The 13,446-nt window shown below is 41.9% G+C and overlaps 1 protein-coding gene across 2 annotated transcripts; it reads left to right on the plus strand.

The window, feature by feature from the left end:
- Positions 1-4,887: 4,887 nt before the first annotated feature.
- LOC147879584 (GATA transcription factor 9-like) lies at positions 4,888-7,060 on the plus strand. 2 transcript variants are annotated; one of them, XM_087372060.1, is made up of 3 exons: positions 4,888-4,948; positions 5,355-5,806; positions 6,008-7,060. In XM_087372060.1, exons 2-3 carry the CDS (start codon positions 5,399-5,401, stop codon positions 6,791-6,793), a joined length of 1,194 nt encoding a protein of 397 aa, XP_087228186.1. In that variant the 5' UTR covers positions 4,888-4,948; positions 5,355-5,398; the 3' UTR covers positions 6,794-7,060. The 2 variants fall into 2 exon arrangements, with proteins under 2 accessions (XP_087228186.1, XP_087228185.1); XM_087372059.1 differs by having other exon boundaries at positions 4,914-5,133.
- Positions 7,061-13,446: the final 6,386 nt, after the last annotated feature.

Genomic DNA, 13,446 nt, shown 5'->3' on the forward strand with positions numbered 1-13,446 from the left:
TGATTAGTGATATGCCATATTACCTCATATGTGATGGCATGTAGATCCTTATCTATGACATGTCAAAATGTTATGTCTCAACTGGCCATTATATCATGGTAGCCCATCTAGAGCCACAAATCATCATTTTCCATAGGATCATCTAAGGACATGGAGTCTGAAAGTGTGATGAAGGAATTTGCAGTCAAGGAAAGAGCTATAGAGATGAAGCCAAGAAGCAATGCATAGACTAGGCATAAGGCACAATCAAGAAAGAGAGGATGTGGCAGTCAAGGAAGTGGAGGTCAAGTAGGGTCACCATGTGGCTTGCAAGTTGATGGCATGGTTACAACACTGCAATTGGGAAGAACATTATTACAAGATGTTGGGGGAGAGTTCCTTCAACAAGCCCTCATTTCTTGCATTCACCAAGTTATTTTCCATGGCTCAGTTAAATAATTAAATGTAACAGAGTAGAAGTGAGTTTTTGTTGAGATTGGTTTGCATCTTTGAAAGAGTGACTCAATCTTGTTTGAAGCACTCACATGGTGTCATTGTTTAATAATTTTCACTTAGTTCTTTCTCCTTAGAATTTTAGAGCCTCTATCATAGCTCATAACCATTTTCTTCCCTTGAAGTTGCTTGTTTTTGCTTACATGTCCTTGGTTTGTGGCAATTCTTAGGTCTCTATTTTAGCTAGAGATGCCAAAAGAAACAATACTACATATTCCCTTGAAAATGAGGAGGGCTCCAATAAGCAAGTTTATATTGAAGGAGGCATTCTTCAACGTGATGTCAGGATTTGGTAGCAACCACTGAGGAAATTCTCTTCTCAACTATCACATTCAATAATTGACTCATTAGATGAACAAGCATCTATTACCCAAGAGGTAGTCAACAACTCCCACATTCAAGGACATTTTGGGCTTTAGGAGCAATTTGTCTTTAGAAGAATTTTATTGACATGGCTCAACAACATTCAGACACATCCATCAAAGCACATCAATTGTAGTCCAATTACGCATGTTTGATGTGCTTACATCTCCATTCACAGTAATAGGCATGTTAATGTTCAAAGGATGGCCCGCTCTTATAGGTGCCTCTAAAATTGTTATGCGTAGCATTGCTACTTAATACCACCACATGCGATTTTGCATGATCCCAAGGCAATGAACAAACTAAAGAGTATATTATTAGTGAAGGAAATGTGAAAGCATGCATTTTCAATTTGTGGACTTCATTTTTCTCCCTAGCTTCTCGTTATGGAAAGCTCGCCAATTGTGACCTTAGTGACATAATTATTTTGTTACAAAACTCCAAGAAAGCATGGAAAACCAATTTGTTGCATAAGAAGTACAAAAATAGTGAGAAAATTCAAAATCCAAAAGGGCATGCTAGTAGGTCTGGTCATGCGCCTTTAAAAATGAGTTTAAAAAAGAATCTCCAACTATTATACAACTAGGTACAACAAGGCAATTAGCTGATACTTGATTCTAAAATTAATTTTCATGTTTATAGATCAAGTTGGTTACATATCAACAAAGAATGCCTAATTTATTGCCCCTAAAAGCTAGTCATATGAAATATACTTACAAGAACTCATTAAAAAATGGTTGTCATGAAAGTGGTGGTTTGCTATTAAATTAAAGTTATGTGAGGCTATTGAACTCCACCTAGAAATTGGTGACTTTTATAATTAAAGATGCTCACTAAAACTCAAAAAACACATTTATTCCCTACCATGTCCCACTAGCCACAAGAATCTTTGAAAGCATCCACCAACTGACATTGAAAGGAATTTACATTGCCATCAACAATCATACGCTTGGATGTGAGAAGTTATTATTCACTAAGAATATACTTTGGAATGAACAAAAACTATGCACATATACTTCTTTTAAAAATTCTAACATTTTAAAAAGGAATGATCTGTAACATACCCAATTGGCATTACCTTGAAATATAAATTAACACTAGAGACTAAATATAACAACTCTCTTGAATTTTTGAAGGTGGTTGTGTCTTTCCCTTGTAATGAATTTGGATAGTCCAAAAATCGTATGATTTTTGTACAATGTTAAACATTGTTTTAAGAATATATTCCCTAGTTAAATTTTATGCGTGTTTAATTTAGTTGGTGGACTTTAGGATCCGGATTACGATATGAAAGATTTTAGATCGACTGGTCTAGATTTAACTTTCGTCAACCATCGGCTCAGGGACACTCCATTGCTTGCAAGTTGTAGCAGCCCACCTACTAGCATTCCACTCTAGCCTAAGCACGGGGAAGCTGTGAACTAGAAATCCCAAAGCCCATTGGGCATTCAAGGTAACTGAATAGAGGAATGATGGTAAATCCATATAGGACATACTAGCTCTTCTCACTTCAACCAAAACTCATAACTTTCTTCTCATTAATCCTTTCACCATGATGCAAACACCAAGATTTTTTATTTCTTGCATAGAAAATTCACATGTATAAACCAAAATGAAATTGCAACTCGAACATTGACATTACTTTACATTAAATCAAATTGCCATTACCTTGCTAACAACATTAATTGATTTACATGAACTTAAACTAACTTTAACCTAATCTAACCTAACCCCTCCAAGTCTCACCTAACCTGACACCTCTGCTCCCTCTCGTTCCCCTCACTCCTTGTTGTCTCTTGCTTCTCCTATCACAACCCTTGCCCAATCTGCATCCAAGTTGCCTCTTCACTGCAAACATTTGTGATGTAATTCCTGATGGGCATCACGAGTAGCGGCAAGAAAGCTTGCCAACAAGAGAGTGACAGGAAAAGAATCGAGTGCACAAAATTGCTCCACAAAGCCATCACTAGAGTGTGGCAAGAGGGAATCAAAGCCAACGAGCAACTTGACTTAACGGTCGGCTGATTAATAGGCATTGGACAAGAGGTTGAATCCAGCTATGGAAGAGGAGGATGCATGGCAAGAAAATAGAGAAGGGAGGGGAATCAAGGAGGCAGTATAAGAAGCGAGGGGAGAGCATGTATAACTGATGACAAAAGGTCAAGGAAGGAGAGGAGGAAGGAGAGAGAGAGCCTGTTTTGCAACAATGTCTAGCCAAGTCGGGTGAAGCTCCAAGGAGGAGCACAATGAAAGACGAGGAGGGACCTAGAGCAAGTAATGAAGGAGGGCAGTGGGAGACAAGGACGGATCAAGAAATTAAACATCTTTTGGGAGAGCAACGGTTGTCCTCAAAGTCAATGCTATGGGACGTTGCAAACAATAATCTTTTATTAAGATGATGTAGAGCTAATCTTGGGAGGCCTACAACAATAACCAATGCCTCCATATTTACGGTGTTGTAGCTGATCGGATATGACAATGGAGAGGAGGAGGGAGGAGCAAGGAGAGAAGGAGGGCATGCAGACGAAGTCGAGCACAACGATATAGTAGGAGTAAGGAGAGAAGGAAGGCAACGTTAGAGAAGGGAGGATAGTGGAAGAGAAGAAGGAAGGAGCAAGGAGAGGAGGGGAGCCAAATGGGGGAGAGCCAATGGGGAGCCAAAAGCAAGGGAGAGACGGAGGAGTAGGAGGAGGGAGAGGTGTCGGCAAGTGAGGGAGGAGGGGATTAATCTTTAGTTTAGCTACTAACTTAGGTTAATTTATGATTCCATTTTGGGGGCTTCTAAACTTGGATTAATATGATTAATTGTTCAAGCAAGGGGGGGCATGCCTTCCCAATTTTCAATGTGAGGGGGGACATACTTTAGCTTTCTCCCAAAAAGTTCTCTAGGGGCACATATTAGGACACACTTTATGTTTCATAATGGCGACATAATGTTATTGAGGAAGAAAGTGTACATATGATGAGAGAGAGAGAGAGAGAGAGAGAGAGAGAGAGGTGATTCCCAACACAAGCAAGAAATTTAAAGGTTAAAATGTTAGTGGGTAAGAGAAGCAAGAAAAGGTTAAAGGGTTTGTGGGGAAGAAAACAAGAGGCAACAGCTCTGTCCCCAAGTAGTTGAGTACTAAAGTGATGTTTTCCCCCTTCAAAGGGCTTCCAAAATAGTATCTTTCTAGAAGCTAGAGCTCTCCCCTAACCGGGCATGCTAACAAACAAGAGAGAGTGCTTTAATAGTTTATTGTGGATCATGTGAAATGGAATTTAGGGCACCCACGTCCGTGGAGACGTGGGGATCTTTCGGACAGGGGTGTGCTTGCGTGGCATTACTAACGTGTGGCTGTGGCCAACGTGGGAGTTCGTGCACGGACAACGATGAGCTGGCAGGGTGAGGCAGGGGCAGAGGCGTGGGCCGGCGTGGCAACGCGTGACAGATGAGCTGGCAGGGAGCAGTACGTGCATGGGGATGGGGAACAAGGATGAGATGAGGGCCGTCCGATGGCTGGAGGTGAGATCTGGGCCGTTGGAGGGATCTGCGTCGATTTAAGTCATTTGTCTGCTTCATGCTCCATCGCCATAGCCACAGTACTTTGTCTGCTTCATCGCCATAGCCATAGCCATAGCCACAGCCACAGCCATAGCCACAGCCATAGCCAATGCCTTACCCCTCTCCCTCTCTCCCTCTCTCTCTGCATGCGTTTTGCTTAGCTGCAGCTGGCCGTAGCCTCCCCAACTCCGTCCAGCAGCTGGCTCTGGCTATGGCTGCCATCTCTCCTCTTCCTTTGACCTTCTCCCTCTCCACTCCTCCATTGCCTCTTTATAAAATCTCTCGCCAGCTCCTCCTGCCCTGCTCGTACCCTCCCTTCCTCTAAAGCTGCCACCTGATCAACAGCAACGTACGTGCCTGAAGCTCCCCAGTCCCTTCACCTCTCGGTGGGTTCGTCTTTCCTTTCACCCGCCCCCGCCCCCGCGCCCCCACCCCTTGCCTTCTCTTGCTTCTTCCACTCCTACATCCTGACCCGCCCCTCCTCATTCATCTGTATAGCCTGCCCCGTCTAGTATGTGTCGTCCAAACACTTCGTCCACTCTCTAGCTCGTAAGCAAAGGAGCCTTCCCTCATTGTGCTTCTTCTTTTGCGATAGGGAGGATTCGCAAGAACGCCCTCCGGCTGTCCCTTCTTCCTAGCTCTTAATCGGTTCACGTTTGCATCTCGTGCGCTTCCGTTTTGCAGTCTGTTTGATTGCAAGACGTTCCATCATTCGCCCTGCGACAAAGAATTTGGTGCGAGGGTGTGGAGCTTGTCGTCGGATTCTTTCCTGCTTTATGACAGTTTATAAATGTTACATGTTCTAAACTTCGTCCGACACTATGAATGAGAATCAAGCTTGAATCTAGAAGCAGTTCATAATTAAACGAAAGCTAAGATTTAATCGAAAGTCTGTACAGCTCGTTGCATGTTCGGGCTTCCTTGCTGACCTGCGGTACCTTGGCTTTTTTGGCAGATCTGAGATCAAGTTCTTTCAAGTAATCCTATCTACCTGTCGTCATGTCACGAGCTGCCATCCCAAACGGAACGCACTTTTGGCCTCATGATTCCTTAATGGGGCATACAACTACGGGTCCTTTCATCTGTAATGTGGAATTCGCGAGAGCTATTCTGAATTTCGGTACCAAAGGATCGTTCACGGACAACCCTCGTTGCATCAAAGAACCTGACAGTGGGCACGCAGCCTTAGACGATATCTTGCTCGATGACTTAGCCGATTTTTACAATGAGGATATAGCAGCACCCATAAGCATTACAGACTCAGACTCTCCAAATTTTGAGCCGTTCGAGACTTCCACCACCTTTCATGACAACAACTTGCCTCTTCAAGCCGCCAGCAGTTTAGAGACCAAACCCCCAACTCTCGGAGATGCCAGAGGTCCGAATGATAATAGAGTCGCCTCGCTGGTAAGTTAGCAGCACTCCGAAATTCGGGGACGGTCTAGAAGGTAGCTTTTGTTCTCTACTGGTGTAATTGTTAGTTTAGTTGTCCTTGGAAAGGCTACGAATTCTTGATCATAGTACGCTTGCCTCTTTTGTATCGGCTTCGTACATCAGTAGCCGCTTCAAAAGTTCATATCTCATTTTGCATGCGTTCTACCCTGTCAGTGTAACGAAGAGGTGGAGTGGCTTTCCGTCTTCGACGATAACAACTACCCATTCTATCATGAATCAAAACTTGAAGTTAGTTCGCTTTCAAAACTTGACCAGATGTTCCTCGACCCAGCGTCACGATCGCCTGAAAATCCCCTAGACCGTAGCAGCTCCAATTCGCATTGTAAGGACAGCTTTTGCTCCACAGCTTGTAAGGAGCAATCAAAGCATTGCACCAATGGAAAGGGTTTTCCATTGGAGATGCCTGTTCCGGGTCGCGCTCGGAGCAAAAGGTCGCGGTTGAGCGTTCGGGTCTGGTCGTCTGACATTCTTTCGAGCAGCCCCATCAGGCACAATTTAGCAGGCGTCAGTCTGGATGATCCATTATGTGATTCTTCTGTCAATTCTTTCGACTTCTTGTCGAAGAAGTCCCTCCAAGAGGGATATTGTGCAGCCGAAGCGTCACAAAAGCAAGTTGCTGACTGCAATTCTCATACAAAGAATGCATGGAAAATCACCGGCAAATCGAAGAAAGGTCAAGATACCGGCCAAGGAAGAAGGTGTGCCCATTGCTTGTCACAAAAGACGCCGCAATGGAGAGCGGGGCCGACGGGCCCAAAGACTCTCTGCAACGCGTGTGGAGTGCGCTACAAATCAGGCCGGCTATTCCCAGAGTACAGACCCGCCAAGAGTCCTACATTCATCAAGTACGTACATTCGAATTCACATAAGAAGGTCATTGAGATGCGCCGTCAAAAGCCGATGCAAACTGTACATCGAGCCAAGGTAACCACAATTTAAGCGTCACCCTTAAACTTCCTCATGAAGAGGTCTATCAGTACAACCGAGAGGATCCAGATATGGCCATGCAACTTGAAGAGCGTCAAGGAGTCGACCTAAGCAAGGTTTAGAGCGTCCTGTACGGCGAAGATTGATGCACCTCCAAAGCTGGCGGTGGAAGCTACAATTTTACTGTAAAGTTATCATCCTAGTAGAAAACCAGAGAGAAGGAAAAGAGGTTAACATTGAAGTAGAAAACAAGGGCGAGGCATAACTTATCTTGAGTAGTGTACTGAGAAAATATTCGGGCTCCAAAGGGTCCATGGGAATATGGTGTGTTAAGTGGTTTGCTAATTTGTGCATATATCTTGGAAAGGTACTTCTATAAGGTGAAAAGCAAGTGAAAAGCAAGCCTCCAAGGCTTTGGCCTAGTGGTTTGAGTGTTGGGCTGCCAACCCTCAATCATGGGTTCAAATCTTGGTGGCTAGGGCGCCATGGAGTCCTAGCTTGTGGTTGGGTGCGTGTGTGTGGTGTGTCTAAGTGCCACAGCTATGGACCCACTGCCCATTGGTCCAAGGTGGGGTGTCCCCACGGGTGCATAAGTGTGGTGTGGGTGTGTTTAAAAACAAAAAAAAAGGATGTGAACAGTTTCATTGATTTGAATTGTAGATAAGTTTGGGGGAAGGAGGTAGTTTATGGAGAGTATGTATATTGATCGAAGTTGTGTGTTGGGAATGATAAGGTAAGTGCTTGAGTGATCGGGCCAATAGCAATGGGTGGCTCCTGCTACAGTTGTTTGGATGTCGATGCTTGTCCAAATGTGATCCAATGCTGATTAGATGATTTGAACACATGATATTTGTTGGAGAGTGAATGAGAGGATGTTAGATGCGGTGTTGAAGTCTCCAAGGATGACCAATGGCTTCCTATTCATTTTTGTTGTTAGGTGTTCTTGTAGAATTGTTATGAAGCCATCGATGTTTATTTTAAGTGATTTGTAGATTTTGATTATGAGGATTTTAGTGAACATATGGTTGCCCACCAGTCTAGAGCGGGGTGCCCCTCGATAAGACCACAGGTGCATGAGTGTGGTGTGGGTGTGTTAAAAAAAAAAAGAAAAAAGAAGGTGAAAAGTTTCATCAGGCCTGCTTGGAATTGTAGATAAGTTTGGGGGAAAGAGGTAGTTTATGGAGAGTATGCGTGATTAAAGTTGTGTTTTGGGAATGACAAGGTACGTGCTTGAGTGATTGGACCAATAGCAATGGGTGGCTCCTGCTACAGTTGTTTGGATGTCGATGCTTGTCCAAATGTGATACAATGTTGATTGGATGATTTGGACACATGATATTTGTTGTTAGAAAGTGAAAGAGAGGATGTTAAGATGTGGTGCTGAAGTCTCCGAGGATGACCAATGGCTTCCTATTTATTATTATTGTTAGGTGGTCTTGTAGAATTGTTATGAAGCCATCGATGTTTATTTTAAGTGATTTGTAGATTCTGATTATGAGGATTTTAGTGAACATATGGTTTTGAAAGTTGGCGCTTATCAATTCTACGCCTTTGTTTACCGTCGTTCTACTACACATCACTACAAGGCATAGGCCCTTTTTCGACGAAAATACCGACATTTTTTACACTTTTTTTTTCGACAAGTGCAAAGGTCGTTATTTACGTCGCTATAAGTGTTAAAAAAGAACGATCGCTATATAAGTGTCGCTATATAGCAACGCTAATAAACATTGCTATATAGTGACATTGCTATATAGCGACACTGGTAAATGTCGCTATATAGCGATGATTAATAGAACTTAAAAAAAACATTAGTGGGGCTAAACAGGGCCACAGCAAGCCCTGTTTTTCCCCATTAATGTTTATTTTTAGTAATTACAAAAAAAGAATTTTATTACAAAATTTTTCTTGTGGAAAGGGTGATACAAAATCGCTCAAATGAACCAATTGAGCGACAGAAGCATATACCTGTTGAAGATATACAACATTGTTTGTTACAAAATTACCCTTTCAAAAAGGGTGATATAATATCGCTCAAATGAGTTGATATATAAAAGGATATACATGGCGAAGTATATGCAAACTACTACTACTACTACTATTCATTCGAATCATCATCGTCTTCCTCGTCCTTGTCTTGCTGGCCTGATCCTTGGCCCTTGTGAGCTACACCTAATCCCTGGCGCTCGTCACCTGGTGACTACATGACCTCTCCTACTCCAATTGGTTCGAAACCAATTCTCAAGGAAAGAAGCCGGGGGAGGCAAACCATGTAGGTATCCAAGAGTGCATGTGATTCAAGCCATTTGATAGATTCTTCAAGAAGGCCTTCATCAACCTGTGCAAAAACAACTTTACCTGGTTCGACAGTCACCCTCTCTCCTGGAAGGCTTGAGCTCGCCTCTTGAAATTCTCATGGAGCTTCAAATGTTTAAACTCCAATCACTGGGCTATTGAAGGTGGGGGCATCAAATTTGTCTCTGTGGGAGTTCTTGGAGGATGACACACCATTTTCTTGGGTCGGCTTTACAAATTTGGTTTGGGTACCATGCTTCGCTTCTTATACTCCCTCTTGTCTGGGAGTTTCCAGAAGGTTTTGTCATTCTTTGAAAGGAGCTGAGAAGAAGCCCCCTCTGCTTTGCTGAAGAGCCCCTGCATATAAGGAGCCAAATGTTATAGCTTGTCTAATGTGGCTAGCAGTAGGTGTTCCAGAATGGAAAGCACCACGACCTGCTAACTTGCCCAACCTACTTCCTCCCCAACTTGAAATGGTAAAGGCGTTACCTTGTTCAAAGGTTCTTCCTTGGGAATCAGCAGGAGCTGACTAGATTTCTATGCTTCGAGCATCTCTAACATTTTGCTGAGGTGGAGTGGGAAAGTTATCAACTAGTAGAGGGAAGGAAACAAGATAAGAGAAGGCAGGGCCTTTGTATTCCTTTCCAAAAGAAGGTTGAAGAGGCGAGGACGACATTGTCACATCATGCATGAGGAACGAACGATTCTCTATGAGTGTCACATGTGGCGAAGTGAACATTGAGTGGGACAAAAAGGTCGAGGGAAGGGATTTGTCCTCAAGTTTGAGAGGAAGGAGAGGGAGCCTAGATTGTGAGGGACACAGGTCACCGTTGCCATCTCCATCAATGTCCTCCATCAGCAAAACTCCTTTTTGGGAATTCAGTCAAACTTGGTACAACAACTCTTTTCCCTTATATAGTGCTTTGTCCTCTCTTGCTTTTCCCTCTCATATAGGCTATAGCTGCTCTTTCCCCTCCCATAGCTTCTCTTTCCATAATAGGCATGGTCAAGAACAGAGTGATACAAGTAGGAAATATTGTGAGCTCCAATGTGTTCTAGAACACTAAGAATGCATTGGATGAGTGGATGACTTGAGCTTACAGTTTGAATGACTAGATAGTCATGGAAGGGTCTGGTAAGGGTCCACTTAAGCTTCCCAAGAGCAAGAGGTGATTTTCTGCATGAGTTAAGGGGCCACATCTTGAAGTTCGAGTCTAGAGAGGAAGGATGTCTTACCAATTCACAATATGTGTATATGACAAAGGCTTCTTTCTAGGATACCATCACATTGTAAGTCATTCTTTTTGTGTATGTTCTTTGTCTACCTTCTTTACTATTGATTGTCATGAGTCTATTTGAACCTTTATGTTGATTTAGGAAGAAAACTTATTCATGGAAAAATATTACACTCGAACCTTGAGGAGAGGGAACAAGTGGATTCTTTTACGTAACTTCAATACCATTTATGAGGAGTTAGGTATTATTTACAATGAAATTTCTCTAGGTTATGTGCAAGATTACCTTTTAGTCATGGAGAATGATATGCTAGAGTCCTTGAACTTTACTTGAAATAGTGAAAAGGTAGGCAAGCATCTAGAGAATTACTTGAACAATGCAAATTTCATCCCTCATGCAACATTAAACAATGTGCTTGACTACTGCAAGCTCTCTATGAATTCTAGTTTGTGCATTTTTGCATTTGCATATAGCTTTGCTTCATGACATAGAGGACATAAAAAACAATGGTGCAATTTATTTTTATGGTTTTTCTATATGGTTTCATGTCTAGAGTTTTTAGATAATATGTCGCATTTGTTTTAGAGTCTATATTTATTGTTTTTGGGTATATAAAGGGGTAATAGAGGCACTTCACTTCACTTTTATTGTAGAAACTATCATTGTTCTTTTCTTGCATCATACAAAGGCCAATGAACATTGGAAGAGAGGAAACATTTTAGAGGTCAATCACTATTAAAAGAGAGGAATGCGTAAAAGATGACAATGCTATGATGGTAAGAAACCTATGTATTGATTTGTTTTTTATGGTCTTCTAATCTAATATGTTTTGTTTGGTCTACTAATCTAATGGTTGTGGAACTATTGCAAGAGGCATTTGGGGTTGATGAGTTATCTCCTCAGCAAGCGAGCATTCATAGCACATTTGGTTGAGTGATTTGAAATCACTCATTGGTGCACTACATTAGTCGAGAAGGAGGACACACTGGGTCTTCCACATCATATTTTCACAAGGGCCTACTTAACAACAAACATACATCAAAATATTTGGACAACTATATTATTGTGATCCATTACACGGTGTCCCTTAATGCATTTGTATCCAATTGACAATGATGGAATAAACTTTGTGCTTGGCTGCTAAAGAGGACAGCCTTAGTAGTATTTGTATCAAGAACTCACTTGGGGATTTCAAAAGCCTCTATTTTTTATGTTCTAAAGGTAGTAAAGAAGAGGCACAGGGGCTATGAAGACTCTTTGTATTCAAATGGAGAAATTATAATACAAACATGTATTTTTTATCACCTTCTCTCATCCTGGTGAGAGGCTAAAATCACTCCATGATGGGTTTTGGCATTTTTAGACATCCCATGATGTCTCGATTAACTTGCATTCAGTACCGTGGACAAATTCCTTCTAGATTTGCCAAAAATGGTCATTAGAATGGCCAAAATTGTCAAATTCCTTCATCTACCCATTTAAAATCCATATTTCTTCATAGTGCATGAAATATATTAGTCTTTTACAAGGTGATGTAAGGGAGGCTCAAATATTCAATTAAAAAATTTACATCATGGAGAATTTTGGTGCTTCTTAACACTTCATGCTGTCGTGATCAACTTTGTCTTCTACATTATGATCAAATCCTTTCTACATTTGTCAGAAATGGTCATTAGAATGGCCAAACTTGGCAAACAATATTTTCTTTTACATCAAATTTCCCTAAATTGAACTTAAAATAGTATATGTAATATCATGGAATACGATATAACTTTTATGTGGAAGATGATATAAAAAAAGATGCAATATCAAAAATAACAAATAATTGAAATAGCCATAACTTTTGTACTAGGTTTACATGCAGTTTACTTACAAAAGATAATTGAGAAAATTAAGCTAGAAGTACATTATAAAGAATACTTGTATTTCAAATTGTATTACAAAGAGGCTTTATTGGTGTCCTTAAACTCTAATACATCAAGAATAGGTGTCCTTAAACTCACTGCTAAGGCTATGCTATAGTGAATAGGTGTCCTTAAACTCACCGCTAAGGCTATGCTATATTGAATCTCACATCCAACTTGTAATATTTTGCAATCTCATGTACAACACATTGGAATGGGAGTAACCCAAGGTCAATGCTTGAGGTAGGTATGTTTGGTTAAAGTTGGAAAAAAAAACCTATCCTTGTCCTTGAGTGTTATGTTCGTGAAAGTTCGTAGTAGTTTGTTTTTTACACATACTTGTGTATATTCACTCGATACTTGAGACGCTAGCCTCCCCAGCAACGGTGCCAAATGTTGGCTCTTTCCCATGGCTTCTACAAGAAGCGCAAGGTTTACTCAGTATGCAAGGTTCTGAGGGTTTTTATCACCTACAGATATATCAGTGTTGTCATTTGTAGTATAAGTGTAGCTTAGGACCTTGGGTCATATTTCGGTAAGAGACGTAGGCTAAGCCAACATAGTGCATGCATGTGTGAAAGGAACGTCCATCATCATGGTTGGGGTGATGAAGGCTTTTGCCTTCATTAGGGGTGCATAGGAGTGGGAGAGGAAGAAGATGTAAGAGCATGGGGGGAAAGGAGGGAGGAGGGAGGAGGAGGACGAGGAGGGAGGAGGAGAAGGGAGGAGGGAGGAGGAGGAGGGAGGAGGAGGGAGGAGGCGAAGGGAGGAGGAGGAGGGAGAGGATGGGTTGGAAGGTTGGAGGAGATGGGAGGAGGACTTGCAAGGTTAGGACATGCTTTTGGACGTGGAGTGCAAGGAAGCATGGACACTTGAGACAATTGCCTAGAATAGCAAAGTAGAACTCAACACAATGCCCCAAAGAGTGTGGGCTTCATTCCATTATGGGGTATGATAATTGATCTACACTATTCGTCATATCCACTACTATACTATATTTAACATTGCAGGGAACACTAATAGTGCAAGGGTGGCTATACACAATGGACAGTTTGTGAACATGGTACCCTTGACTGCGGAGAACCTACATGTTCTACTTGTGGTTAAAATAAGCTAGGACAGTTGGGACTCTAGGTCCATGGCCACTCAACGGTTACTTCCTATAAGCAAGAAATCGACGTAAGGGTTCTCTAATGCCTCGAACACTGCAGGCAAAAATTGTGTAGCTCT

The sequence above is a fragment of the Dipteris shenzhenensis genome, chromosome 33 (genome assembly GCF_047967505.1).
Source record: "Dipteris shenzhenensis isolate YYH24624 ecotype China chromosome 33, Dip_SZ_1.0, whole genome shotgun sequence".
Taxonomy (NCBI): Eukaryota; Viridiplantae; Streptophyta; class Polypodiopsida; order Gleicheniales; family Dipteridaceae; genus Dipteris; species Dipteris shenzhenensis.

Coding starts and splice junctions, on each gene's coding strand:
- LOC147879584 (XM_087372060.1), top strand. CDS start 5,399: ATGTCACGAGCTGCCATCCCAAACGGAACGCACTTTTGGCCTCATGAT. Junction 5,807..6,007: donor ATAATAGAGTCGCCTCGCTG/GTAAGTTAGCAG, acceptor CTACCCTGTCAG/TGTAACGAAGAGGTGGAGTG.